This window comes from Tarenaya hassleriana, unplaced genomic scaffold, assembly GCF_000463585.1.
Source record: "Tarenaya hassleriana unplaced genomic scaffold, ASM46358v1 Cleome9, whole genome shotgun sequence".
In the NCBI taxonomy this organism is placed as follows: domain Eukaryota; kingdom Viridiplantae; phylum Streptophyta; class Magnoliopsida; order Brassicales; family Cleomaceae; genus Tarenaya; species Tarenaya hassleriana.
Genome location: NW_010971389.1, coordinates 1,764,653 through 1,778,389, shown reverse-complemented (window position 1 = coordinate 1,778,389; position 13,737 = coordinate 1,764,653). Strand labels below are relative to the sequence as shown.

Sequence of the window (13,737 nt, the reverse complement as noted above, 5' to 3'; positions counted from 1 at the left end):
TTGTTGGGGGGGGGGGGGTCGGTTACGTGAAAGGCAGTACATGGTGTCGGATTTGAACACGAGGGAGGGAAGTACAGTACACCGTGTAGTACACGAACTGCAAGTACGTTCAAATTAACGGGCCGGCCCAATAAAGCCATTAAAAAGCCTTTCAGCTTATTTGGGCTTGCAAATACCTCGTTTCTAAATTCACCGTCTAGATTTAACAATTTATTAATAAAATAATACTCTTTTCGTTTCTAAATAAATATAATTTTAAATTTTATTTAAGAATTAACCAATAATGAAAAATTGAATCTCTTATCACAATTTTATAAAAAAATATAGAAAAAATTATATATATCTTTATTAATCCATATTTCCATTAACACTCCATTGAAATTAAATATTTTTAAATAAAAGTAATACTAAACTTTATTAAAAAAATCTCCTAAAAAATCTAAAATAACATATAGTTAATAATCAAATTTTTTCTCTAAAACAACATTGGTTAAGAAATTAAGAGAGTAATTAAAAAACCTTTCAATAGAAAAAACGCCCATACATAATATTTGTAAATGAGAATAACAATAACAAAAACTCATTTTTAAAAACATGTATATAATATCAAAAACTAAATTATCTTTTTTTATATAGAATATCAAACTAAAAATATATTATGGAGAAAACTCTCATTGCATTTCATCAAAACTTTTAGGTTATAGAGAAACAATCTAAAACCCTAATCTACCTTGAACTACAAAATACAATTAAAAATCTTACGAAAATATTGAAAATATATAAATATATTTTTATTAGAGTATTTTCACTGCATTTCTCGGATTTTGGATCGATTAGTGAAAAACATTTTCTCTTTGTTTAATAGAGATCTCGGCGTCTCGATTTTTTTTTTTTTGGTGGAATGCGGAATAGTAATAAACCATGTGAGGAGCACACGTTTCTATTGGTACATCGTTGCTAATTGGATTTGCAACGCAATTTCGTTACAAACATTGCGCATACTAAAACCCAATGGGTCTGAACCCAATAATTATGATTTTAGGTTTCTTAAGAGTTTAGATATTTTTTTTAATTTAATAAGTTATAATTAGAATATATGATTATGGAACTATGTAGAATATGTAAGATTTTATTAGTCCATTTTAATACTTCATGCGCAGTTTGGCGTAGCTCTCTCTCTCTCCTCGACAAAGGCTTCAAAAGGAGACAAGACAAGACGTGTGATTGGTAATAGGCCATGTTAGGTGGGGCCTAAAATTAAATCTCATAAAATTCGAGGCTAATTTTAAGAAATCGTAAAAATTGAGGAGCAACTCGTAAATTTTGTATCTTGACATTTTTGGAGGTGTGGCTTTTTATATATGTGGATATTCTCGACTCCGATGATTTCTTTATACTATTTTATGTTTCTTATCGAATCAAACTAATTTAAAATTTTATCCGGTTACAACTGAGCCAATTTAAATAATATAACGTTTATAATTCCAATAAATTATGTGTTATAATCGCTGAAATCCGAATTGGTATAAATTCTAATTGTTTCGAGTCAACATACTTGGAGTGGATTTTTTTTTATTAATGAAAATTAATTTCGAAAGGACATTTCCTTATTGGCCAATGATTCTGTTTTTTCTCCCCTGACGATGTTGTTCTTATTATTTTATTTTGGAGAGAATACTATTAAAACATGTGATATCTACAAAGAAAATAAAATAAAAAAGATAAAATAAAAAAGGTATTCTGTTTTTACTAATAATTAGGGAAGAACATTAAAACAAAAAAATTATCATTCTCTTCCATTACATAATCATTCGTTTCTTTCATCAATATCTTTAAGAAAAAAGAAAATGAGATGAATGGTGTCTTTTATGATTAAAAAAAAACAACCAAATTATTTAATCAATTTTGTAATAAAATATTCGTCTTCTCTGTATGAATCTGTAAGAATACGGAAGTGTAATCGCGTACCGATTCTGTCGATCTTATCCTTGGTTGAAATCACAGTCTTCAGATTCTCTTGACGATGGTCGGAAACCGGCTACCAGAGTCGGAATCGCAGATTCACAACCCAGATGCTATTCACCAGAACTGATAATTCACGTTTTCTTTTCTGATGTTTTCTGCCTATATATTTGTCATATAGAATACTTTTATAGGATTCAAGCGGTGTTTATGCAAGAGACACAACCGGTACAATGGTTATATCCTACGGTTATGTCTATTCTCACACACACCCTTTCACCGGGTGTTTCAACCATCATCTCCCACTCACCCGTGAAAGACAATGACTTTACCGGTTCCGAGTTCATACTAGCAAATGGGTCGTGTGACCACCGAATACACCTGCATGCGGGAGCTCCAAACTAGAAACCCACACAGGGCCAGAATGGAGATTCAACCTCGGGGAAAAAAAATAAATAAATACACGATGTATTCTATACCCTAGGTTCACTTTGTCACATCGAGTCTAGTATCCCTTGACCCCTCAATAAAATAAATAAAGACGATATTTAACTCTCACTACTCCATATGTATTCTCAGTTATGATAAGTACACAACAAATTATAAATGGCCGGCCGGTGAACACATATGAGTGATATGACAATACTTTACCTTCCTTTCACCCTACTACTACTTAGTTTCGAGTCGACTGCTTTCCTAGACATGCCCCAGTAGATCGAATCACTCGTGACCATAGGAAGCACACTAAAGTAGCAAACATCAACTCTACGCTTCGTAGCATAGTCAAAGTCATAAGGGTATACTCGTAAATCAATATACGATATCAAGTACTCACACAGTGATGAAGCATGGATCCATTCATTCACTTACTTGATTGGTCATATCTCTAGCACATACAGTATGAAATGTATGCTATGGTGGAGATTCTCCCTCAGGAGTATGTCACTCAACACTATACAGGTCTTAGTCTAGTTGCTACTCAAGCGACTAACCCGAACTCACAATATGCTTGCTCCCTACAGCATCATATAGGATTCGCACCTGGCTTCTACATAGGTTTCATGGATGGTGGAATAACATCCATGTCGGCTCCAAAACAACTCTAAGCCTCATCTAGGTTCTTACCAAGGCGACATATAATGAAATAAATCGAGTTCGTCTCCCAACGACCCAATTCATTCATGTCTCATCTCTATTCGCTCCCAGAGCATTAGAGGCGATTGCTCATGTGAGAAAGTCAATCATAGCAGATTCACAACCCAGATGCTATTCACCAGAACTGATAATTCACGTTTTCTTTTCTGATGTTTTCTGCCTATATATTTATCATATAGAACCTATACTTTTATAGGAATCAAGTGGTGTTTATACAAGAGACACAACCAATACAATGGTTATATCCTACGGTTATGTCTATTCTCACACACCCTTTCACCGGGTGTTTCAATCGTCAGAATCTAAAAGAAATCAAAATTACAAAATATTTTTTTAACACGTGCATTTTCATAATTTAAAAAAGGTAGCAATTACGTGTTGATAAATACTCCAAATCCTTTCTTTTACAACCATTACTATATCAAAGATCTTTATAACAAACAAAGAATAAAAGTAGAAGATCTAAAAGAAAACAATCACCCCTATCCAAATGAAAAAAAAAACTAAAATACAAACCATTATAAAAAAATTAGCTTATTAATTTCTAGCACAACAAAATTATTCCAATATATTAATTCTATTTTTTGTTTAAAATTAATAGTTAATGAGTTTTGATAATAAGTTTAAAGTTTGAGTTTTTTTTTTGTGTAAGTAAGATAGATGGTGGTACTCTGTTAGTTATTGTGAAAATTGTTTTGTTTAAAATATTTTTAATAAAACTTGTATATATATGTTTTAAAACTAAAAATTGAATTGATCTGTAACTGAAAATCGGAATGGCCACTAAAAATTTAAGTTATATAATTTATTTATTATTAACTAATCACATAATAAAATAACTTACTGATTAATTAATTAGAACAAGAAGAGAAAGCTATCAATAATTTATGCATCATTAAAGAAATTGATGGTAATGTGACAAGACAATAATTCAATATATAAAATGATGTATATTTTTTTTTTCAGACCACATATTTAAATTTAGATGAGGCCGATGCCTGAACAAGGGCTTTGCAATTTGGTTTTGACTTTTGAGAGTCTACTTCTATGTTAAAAAAGAATATATAATACCAACGGTTAATGTTTAATTAATAATTTAATTTAAGAAACATATGTTTAATTTTACTATATCAGAGAACATGCCTTTGACCCATGTTATTTTCATTTGAAATAAGGTTGCCAATGATTGGATATTAATCAAGATTCACGTGAGATATGTAGAGAAAAATTATCCAAAACTTTAATTTTATTTGGAAAATTAAGGATAAAAGTATTTTGAATTGGAATAATAATTATGTCTTATTTATGCGTTCACACAATTTTTAAGCATCTATATAAAAATATAACCGAATTTATAGATATTTTACATTTATTATAAAGTATCCATAGTTTTTTAATATTTATTACATAATATTTTTATTTTAATCGAATGAAAAATTGATTGTAAAAAATTACGAGTTCATAGTCAAATTGTTTAGTTTCAATACAGGTAATACTTTGTTTTAGTCATGGATTTATTATAGATTAAATTTCCAATAATTATTCTAATCACATCATTAAACAAACAGAAATTTGTAGATTTGAAGTTTATTTATAAATTTGTCATAAAATCGCAACTTCTGACGACTAATATTGAAATTTTTTTCTCTCATACTAAAATTTAGCATGTTCCTCCAACTAAATTAATTTATAACCAAAAGTATTTCATTTTTGTCGGTAAATTTATTGACTCTTGAAAATTTGATTTCTATATCAAGATTCTTCAAAAGATAAATTTAACAAAATTACGAAATGAATTTAAATTTTCAAATGTATTCTACTCTGAAATCATTTAAGTTATACTAACATGCAGAAGTATTTAATATTACGGAATAGGAAAACTGAAATTATATTACCACATTTAATTATTTTAATTATAAAATAAAATTCCTCGTAGTTTATTATAAATGATTAAAAAAAATCAAACTTTGATTGTAACCCAAAAGTTTTATTGGTGGCATAAATGATCAGTGCCATCATTATTTGCAATAATGATAAGGAAAATATGTAAATAATGCAAACCGAGAAGGGTGTTTATGTCAATTCGTGCGCTTTAAAAGGTTATTTTTGTCATCCAAGACAAAAAAGTACTTCCCCTGAAAGCCGTGCTAGATTATGTAAATTCACAAAACCTAAGGGCTATTTATGTAATTTATTCCCCGAGACCATGATATCTTCTGCAACTTCCGTCCACCAATATATATATATATATTAACAGGGTTAGAAATTAGAGAATTTAGTTAAAGAAATCAAATCCAATATAAGTAAAGAAAAAAAAAAAAAAAGAAAAGAAGCAAAAACACGTTTCTACTCGTAATAGATGTTTACAAAGCAGATTATACAGGTGTGTATAACTGTGCAAGTGTTTGTGTATACATCTCCATCTTCAGATAATCTTCACTTTCATCTCTAATCGTTCATCTCCATTACAGTAATCAGATTTTTTTTTTAATATGTTTTTTTAAAAGTTTCTCTTTTGCTTAAAACCCAGAGCCTCTACTTCTTCTGCTCCTTTTAAAGAGCTCTCTCTCTCTCTCTCTCTCTCTCTCTCTGTACCTGTGTCTGCTTCTACCATCTTTTTTTTCCCCTTTGCCTTTCAAGTATTAATTTCGTCATTTTCTGGGAAATAAGAGGAGAAATCGTTACTTTTCGTTGCTATTATGCAATAATTTTCCAGGGCAAAGAGAAAGCAGTTATGTAACATCATAAGCACATGGGAATCTGACATTATACGCAACTGTCTGTGGGGTATTTTGGTTGAAGAACAACAGAAGGAAAACAAAAGATGTCTCAGACCAACTGGGAAGCGGATAAAATGTGAGTTCAGCTATGTTCTGTTACCCTAATCTGCTAAATAGTTTGTTTTTCCCCCTAAATTTCTTTTACCGTATTATGATGTTAGATACTCATTTCTGGTTGGCTTGGATTCTGGGTGTCCGAGTGTTTTCTGGGTTTTGTTTGTTTCTAGAGTTCGGGTCTTATAGTGCATTAGCTTTCTCTTTGTTTTTTCTTCCGTCTGATGCTAGGGTTTGGGTTGCTCTGTGCTTGTTCATTGTCTAGATTGAAGAACTTGTTGCTTCTACTTGATTTGAGATCTAGTGATCTTCTGGGTTTACCTTACTGTTATGGTTTCCTTCATTCCAGTTCTCTCACTTGCATTAGCCTTCTCCTCGACATTCTTTCTTGTTTCCCCTTCAGGTGTTGTGGTTAATTTCTGCAATATTTGGTTTCTAGTTCTAGAAGTTTCTTTCTGCTTGATTTTGGTTGTGGGTATTTCTGGGTTTTGTCAGGTTTTGCCAGGTTTTGCATGTTTTCTTTGATCTGTGCCCAAAGATTGGTTCTTTGTGTCGTATGACATTCTTAAAGGCTTGAAAGTTGTGAACTTTGGTCACCTGAGTGTTCGACTAGCTGAGCAGTGGTTGTATCAGGTTTCTTATGCTTTTGTCCTGTCCAGGCTTTAGATTTTGTCTTTGGGTGTGAATTTGGTGTCGTGTATATGGGAATCCCTTCCGAGGCTTGAAACAATTTCTGAGTTTGGGATTGTTCATTTGTTAACATGATGATACTATTGTTTGTCTAGCTCAGTTACTACTTTGAGCTGGAAAAATCCTCAAGATCATTAGTTAGGTTAATATGCCTACTGCTTGATTCCCATGTTGGATCTTGCAGCGATATAACATGTTCTTTATGGGAAACTTTTTATATATTACAGGTTAGATGTCTATATCCATGATTATCTGGTGAAAAGAGATTTAAAAGCTACAGCTCAAGCTTTTCAAGCAGAAGGGAAAGTGTCATCAGATCCAGTTGGTAAGTAATCAAAAATTTGCTTGAGCGGATGATTGATAATGATTGCAAGTAACACCCTTATCTGACAGAGATTCTCTCTTCTTTTTTGTCCTAATACGTTTCATATTTGTCTTGTGTGGTTGTGGTTTTCTCGAATCGGGTTTTAGCTATTGACGCTCCCGGAGGCTTTCTGTTCGAATGGTGGTCTGTTTTCTGGGATATATTTATCGCCAGAACCAATGAGAAGCACTCCGAGGTCGCTGCTTCATACATCGAGGTTTGTTTTTTGTTTACATTTGCACAAATCTACTCTTGACTATGTAAATTGTTAACCTTATTTTACATGAAGAATGCATTATACTATATATATATATATGCATGTATAGTCTAAAAACAGTTACCAAGTACAAATTGTTTTCGGCTGCTTTCATCCTATTTCCCGTGTTGAAGGACATGGTTCATAGTCCATAGAAGGAACTGGCCTATGTTTCAACCGAATGTTCGCTAAATCTCAATCAATTTAGTGTCAAAATTGCACTAATTCTGAATTAGATTACCAATGATGTTTTACTTGGAGTTTATATACTACCCAAATATGATTTCATAAGCAGTTGAAGCTTTTGTATTCCGATGTTATGTTTCTAAATTTTGGGTTTTTTTTCCGTAAATTTAATTTGAATCTTTCTATATATGTACCTCCTCAATCTATTATATAATCTTTGAATTTTCTGACATAAAATACTTAAGAAAAACCTATATGCATATGTTGTTACACCCATGTTAGTCACTTAGCTAATGTAGTTACCTTGACTATTTTTCAACTGCTTTCTTCCTTTTCCTTAGAGGAAGTCATCCAATATCTGTATCATGAAATGATTTGCAATTATTATCTATGTGAAGCCTGTTTGCTCATGGTATTTTTGTTCTTTCTTTACATAGTAAAATGCGGTAGGTTTTCACCAGTGACAGAAAATGGCAGATTCTCTGTGTTGATTTAAGTAAAGTTCATAAACTCAAAGGTCATTCTATTTTTGTTAATCGAAATCGAACCATCTCAAAATTTTTAGACGCAGATGATGAAAGCCCGGGAGCAACAATTGCAGCATCCTCAGCATCCTCAGCTCTCACAGCAACAGCAACAACAGAAGGTTCAAATGCAGCAACTTTTGTTGCAACGTGCACAGCAACAGCAGCAACAACAACAACAACAACAACAACAGCAACAACAACAGCAGCAACAACAGAACCAGCCTCCTCCTCAACAGCCACCGCCTCAGCAGCAACAACAGCCAGCAGCTCAGCAGCAGCAGCAGCAGCAGCAGCAGAGGAGAGAGGGAACCCACCTCATGAATGGGACAACTAATGGACTGGTTGGTAACAGTGACCCAATTACGAGGCAACATCCTGGGCCTACCAGTTCTTTAGCTAGTAAGGTGTACGAGGAGAGAGTCAAAATGCCGCCACTTCAGAGGGATTCTATGGATGAAGCTGCTATGAAGGTAGTTAGACTTATGTCCTCTTGTTCTCTTTATAGTATCACAGCTTAGTTTGTCTTATGCTATTATTTGAACCCTTTGGCAACAGCGATTTGGTGAGAATGTCGGGCAATTGTTGGATCCAAATCATGCATCTATGTTGAAATCCGCTGCAGCTTCCGGCCAGCCTTCAGGGTACTTTTCTTGTTCTATACCTTCATTATCCACCTTCTCTTCTATACCATTCTAGGCACTTACTTTTTTACTATGTGCAATGTCGTTGGTAAACCTCAGGCAAGTGTTGCATGGTTCTAGTGGTGGGATGTCCTCACAGGTTCAAGCTCGGAATCAGCAACTTTCCGGGTCTACAGCGGTGTGATATCTTGGATCAAGTTGGCTTTCAACCTCTCCCTTTTGCTTTCCAATTAATTAAATATTGTTGGGTTTATTCCTTGCAGGCAATAAAGAGTGAGATCAATCCAGTTCTCACTCCTAGAGCTGCAGTTCCAGACGGGTCGTTGATTGGGATTCCTGGTATGGTTCCTCTGAGTTGTTCCTCTGCTTGTGCATAGATTTTAGTTTGTGAGAATTCGGTGAAACATGATCAGAGTGCCTTAGTTCACGAGTAGCAATCAGCTTTGGTTAATGCTCGTTTCCTGTTTTCAGGTTCAAATCAAAGCAACAACAACCTTACACTTAAAGGATGGCCTCTCACTGTAAGCTTTAACCATGAAATTTTCTGACTTTGTCATGCTCTTGTCTAAAAAATAAGTTGTTCCAAGTCTTTTTGCTTTGTTCCTGGTTTAGGGTTTTGAACAGCTTCGTTCGGGTCTTCTTCAACAGCAAAAACCCTTTATGCAATCTCCTCAGCCCTTCCACCAACTCCATATGTTGACCCCACAACATCAGCAGCAGCTTATGCTTGCTCAACAAAATCTGAGCTCACAATCTGTTAGTGAAGAGAACAGAAGACTTAAAATGCTATTGAACAACCCGAGTATGAACATCGGGAAAGATGGCCTCGGAGGTTCTGTTGGGGATGTGTTACCTAATGTTGCTTCGTCTTTACAACCTGGTGGCCTTCTTTTACCTCGTGGAGACACCGATATGCTACTAAAGGTTTGTTTCTCTGGAAAAGCTATTTCCTTTAAAATCGAAAGTGGGGATCCCAAGTTTGTCATATTTTTTATGAAATATGCATCGGTCCATTCTCTTTCGTTAAAAGTTTGTGACTTTTTTGCTCGAAGCTTAAGATTGCTTATGTGCTGCAGTTAAAGATGGCTCTTTTGCAACAGCAGCAACAACATCAGCAACAGCAGCAACAGCAGCAGAATTCCGGGAATCCACCACTTCAGCAGCACGCTCTTTCAAATCAGAATTCTCAGAGTTCGAATCAAAATCTTCATCAGCAAGATAAAATGGGAGGCACTGGTAGTGTTACCATGGATGGAAGCATGTCGAACTCGTTCAGAGGAAATGATCAGGTCTGCTTGTTATTTTTTTTCTTCGTCTAATGCCCACGAGTGCATCCATGGCATAAATTTTGTTTCTGTTTCTCCGTCTCGTGTTTCAATCTGATAATTCTTTTCCACCATGAAATTGACTGGTTTTTCAAATCCTAGCAAGGACTGTTTGGTTGACGAGAAAGTGTGAGAAAATGATGGAAAAACAGAGAGGACAGAGGAAAATGTGGAAAAGTTTTGTAGATTTCCATTCCTTACTGCCAAAGTCGGTTAGTTCAGTAACTAACCGACTCTGAGCTGTATATATATAGTTTCCTAACCTGGGTTTGCATTCAATTTAAGGTTTTGAAAAACCAGCCCGGGAGAAAGAGAAAGCAACCTGTATCGTCTTCCGGGCCTGCCAATAGCTCGGGAACCGCTAACACGGCCGGACCATCACCAAGCTCGGCACCTTCTACACCTTCGACTCATACTCCCGGAGATGTGATTTCTATGCCTAATCTTCCTCACAGTGGCAGTTCCTCCAAATCAATGATGATGTTTGGCACTGACGGAAATGGGACTCTTACCTCGCCGTCAAATCAGTTGGTAGGTCATTAGAACTTTTGTGGAAAAGGGTGTGAAGTAATATTGTGTTTGGTAAATTTTTGCAGGCTGAAATGGATCGTTTTGTTGAAGATGGGTCTCTTGACGAAAATGTCGAGTCTTTTTTATCAAACGAGGATGGTGATCCACGGGATTCTGTCGGGCGTTGCATGAATGTTAGTAAAGGTGTGTAGTTTGAAGCCCTTGGTCTAAAACCTTCCTTTCGACATTTCGGTATTTTCCTAATCCAGTGATTGATAGGTTCTTCTCTGATGATTATCAATGGTTTTCTCCGAAACTAGGGTTCACATTTACGGAAGTGAACTCAGCCCGTGCGAGCACGAGCAAAGTTACTTGCTGCCATTTCTCATCGGATGGAAAACTACTTGCCAGTGGTGGGCATGACATGAAGGTGAAGGAACTAACGGTTTTAACTAAATACTGTCCGAATTGGCTTAGTAAGAAGATTCATTTAGTCACTTCGTCATGGTTCTGAATTTGGTAATGCAGGCTGTATTATGGTACACGGATACGATGAAGCCAAAAGCTTCCCTCGAGGAGCACTTAGATTTAATAACCGACGTTCGTTTTAGCCCGAGCATGCCTCGGCTTGCAACTTCTTCCTTTGACAAAACAGTTAGGGTATGGGATGCAGATAATGTAAGTGAAAACTTGGTTTTTTCCTTACGCTATCTCTATATAGATAGATCTCTTTTGAGGGCTGTGTTTGAATATACTTGCAGAAAGGATATTCGCTCCGTACGTTCATGGGACATTCTTCAACGGTTAGGTCAGTAGATTTCCATCCAAATAAGGATGATCTCATTTGCTCTTGTGACGAAGATGGCGAGATAAGGTACTGGAGTATCAACAATGGAAGTTGCGCCCGAGTGTTTAAGGTTGGATTTTTCTTTCTTTCTTTCTTTTGCTTCAACTTAAAAAAAAAACTTTTTTTTTTTCCGGGCATATGTGTACATTACTTCGCCTGTCTTAACAGGGTGGAACTACCCAGATGAGGTTCCAGCCTCGTCTAGGAAGGTATCTCGCGGCAGCAGCAGAGAACGTTGTATCGGTTCTCGATGTCGAAACGCAGGCTTGCAGGCACTCTTTGCAGGTTAGTTTACATTCTCTATTCCGGGTTTAGGGTTTATCGGAAGCCGTTTAATATTTTGTACTTCCGAGTTTTTGTAGTTATTTTTGTATTTGGTTGGGGTTTGGTTTTTTCGGTCTTAGAGAAATTTTCCTTTTCCAAAGAAACTTTTCATCTTTTCGATTTTATATCGGATTCTGTCTGGATACGGATATGTAAATACCGAACAAAAACGCCTCATGGGTCCGGGTATTCATAGTCAGATTCATATATTTACTTGAACAGGGCCATAATAATCGGATACACTCCGTTTGCTGGGACCCATCTGGTGAATTTCTGGCATCGGTGAGCGAAGATTCGGTAAGAGTCTGGTCGCTGGGGTCTGGTAGCGAAGGGGAATGCGTCCACGAGCTAAGCTGTAACGGAAACAAGTTCCAGTCCTGCGTTTTCCATCCGTCTTACCCGTCGCTACTCGTAATTGGCTGTTACCAGGTACCTACCCCATCTTATTATTACCTCATCAACTCAGAATCTTTTTTTGCCTTTTTCCACATTTTCCCTCACAATATCTACTTTTAACGAACACTGTAACCCGTGTGAAACGCAGTCATTGGAACTATGGAACATGTCGGAGAACAAGACAATGACGTTACCAGCACACGAGGGTCGCATCGCGGCATTGGCCGTATCGACGGCGACTGGACTTGTTGCTTCCGCCAGCCACGACAAGTTTGTGAAACTCTGGAAGTGAATCCATCAAGACAAATGTAGCAAGACTTTGGTCCAAACGATGAACCCCTTACTAGGAACTCTCAGGTCACTTTCTGCTTCTCTTTCTCGGTTTTTATTCTCGGCCTCTTCCCGATCTCGAATAGTTGTCACGTGTTCGTCATCCGATCTGAAAATTTCGGGCCCGTGAACTGTTGTTGTAGCAGTGCTTTTCTTTTATCTGTTCTTGTTTCTGAAACCTTGTATGTTTGATGGAATGAATGATGATGCATTTCTTGGTTAGGTTTGGTTATGAGAGTCATCCGGTTTTTTCCGGTTAACTTTGGTAAGATAAAACCGGTTAAGAGAGATTTAGAATACAAAGCTGTGACTGTTAGGGGTGGGCGTTTTAACCCGTAACCCGGGGGTTTGGAGATGCCCGGCTTAACAAGTACCCGAATAAAGGGTACCCGAATATTAACGATGATGAGATCGAGTATTAATAAGACTAAATTTTTGACCCCGAGTCCGAGTGGGGTTCAATTATTTTACAAAGCGTACCCGGGGGTACCCGGTATATTTGTTAAAAATCTAAAATATACTTTATATCTATAACATTTTTATCTAAATTATTCTTATTATTTATTAAAATACTTTTATTTTAGTTAAATTTTTTTATGTTCTAAACCTTTCTATACAAAAATTTCATCATTCCAAATCTCATTCTATGTAATCGAATCAATCATTCACCTCTCTCTCAAAATTTTAGTCATCTCTCTTCATCGTGAATTTTTTTCTTTATACTTTGACCTCTCTCATTTGTATTTTCTATATCTATCATTTTATAGTTCAAAATTTTATAAATCGTATGGGTTCGGGTAACCGCGAGTACAAGACCGAGAATCTCATTAAACCCGAGCTACAAGTATCCGGATTTTATAAAGCCAAGACTGAGATAATATTTTTATAAAACCCGTGGTAATGGAGACGAGATAGGGTTTACTAAAAATTGGGGGTACCCGACCCGTGCCCACCCTAGTGACTGTGAGGAGGCTAATGAGTAATTTATCCACGCCGTAATGTGATTAAACAGGTTAACCATCATCTTTAATAAGACTGCGCGTTCCGACAACTTTCGAGTATGGAGGTTTATGTGTACGGACTGTTTACGAGTGGATACAGATAAAGTATTCGAGGGTTATTAGGACAGCTTCTTTTTCAATATAAAAGTAGCCCATAATAAAACATGATAATTATATAATATATATATATATATTTCGAGATTTCATCTGCTTCGATTATATTTTAAAAAAATTATATTTTTATATTGGATTGATTTTTAAATAAAAATATGTTTATTTTACATTTTTTTCATATTTTATTATTATTTTTATACTGGATACATTCTATCACCCATTTTTAAATGGAATTTTATTTGAATACACGTATATATTATTCGATTAGATTAAAC

General features: G+C 35.5%; 1 protein-coding gene across 3 annotated transcripts; it reads left to right on the top strand.

The window, feature by feature from the left end:
- The first annotated feature begins 5,571 nt into the window (after nucleotides 1-5,571).
- LOC104803821 (transcriptional corepressor LEUNIG-like) lies at nucleotides 5,572-12,569 on the top strand. 3 transcript variants are annotated; one of them, XM_019201395.1, is made up of 18 exons: nucleotides 5,572-5,973; nucleotides 6,869-6,966; nucleotides 7,113-7,222; nucleotides 8,019-8,444; nucleotides 8,530-8,615; nucleotides 8,715-8,793; nucleotides 8,879-8,954; nucleotides 9,087-9,136; nucleotides 9,228-9,539; nucleotides 9,692-9,904; nucleotides 10,226-10,471; nucleotides 10,537-10,654; nucleotides 10,771-10,880; nucleotides 10,979-11,128; nucleotides 11,212-11,367; nucleotides 11,466-11,582; nucleotides 11,844-12,050; nucleotides 12,166-12,569. In XM_019201395.1, exons 1-18 carry the CDS (start codon nucleotides 5,942-5,944, stop codon nucleotides 12,307-12,309), a joined length of 2,730 nt encoding a protein of 909 aa, XP_019056940.1. In that variant the 5' UTR covers nucleotides 5,572-5,941; the 3' UTR covers nucleotides 12,310-12,569. The 3 variants fall into 3 exon arrangements, with proteins under 3 accessions (XP_019056940.1, XP_010526194.1, XP_010526195.1); XM_010527892.2 differs by having other exon boundaries at nucleotides 5,574-5,973; nucleotides 8,013-8,444; XM_010527893.2 differs by lacking the exon at nucleotides 5,572-5,973 and adding an exon at nucleotides 6,042-6,783 and having other exon boundaries at nucleotides 8,013-8,444.
- The last annotated feature ends 1,168 nt before the right edge of the window (nucleotides 12,570-13,737 follow it).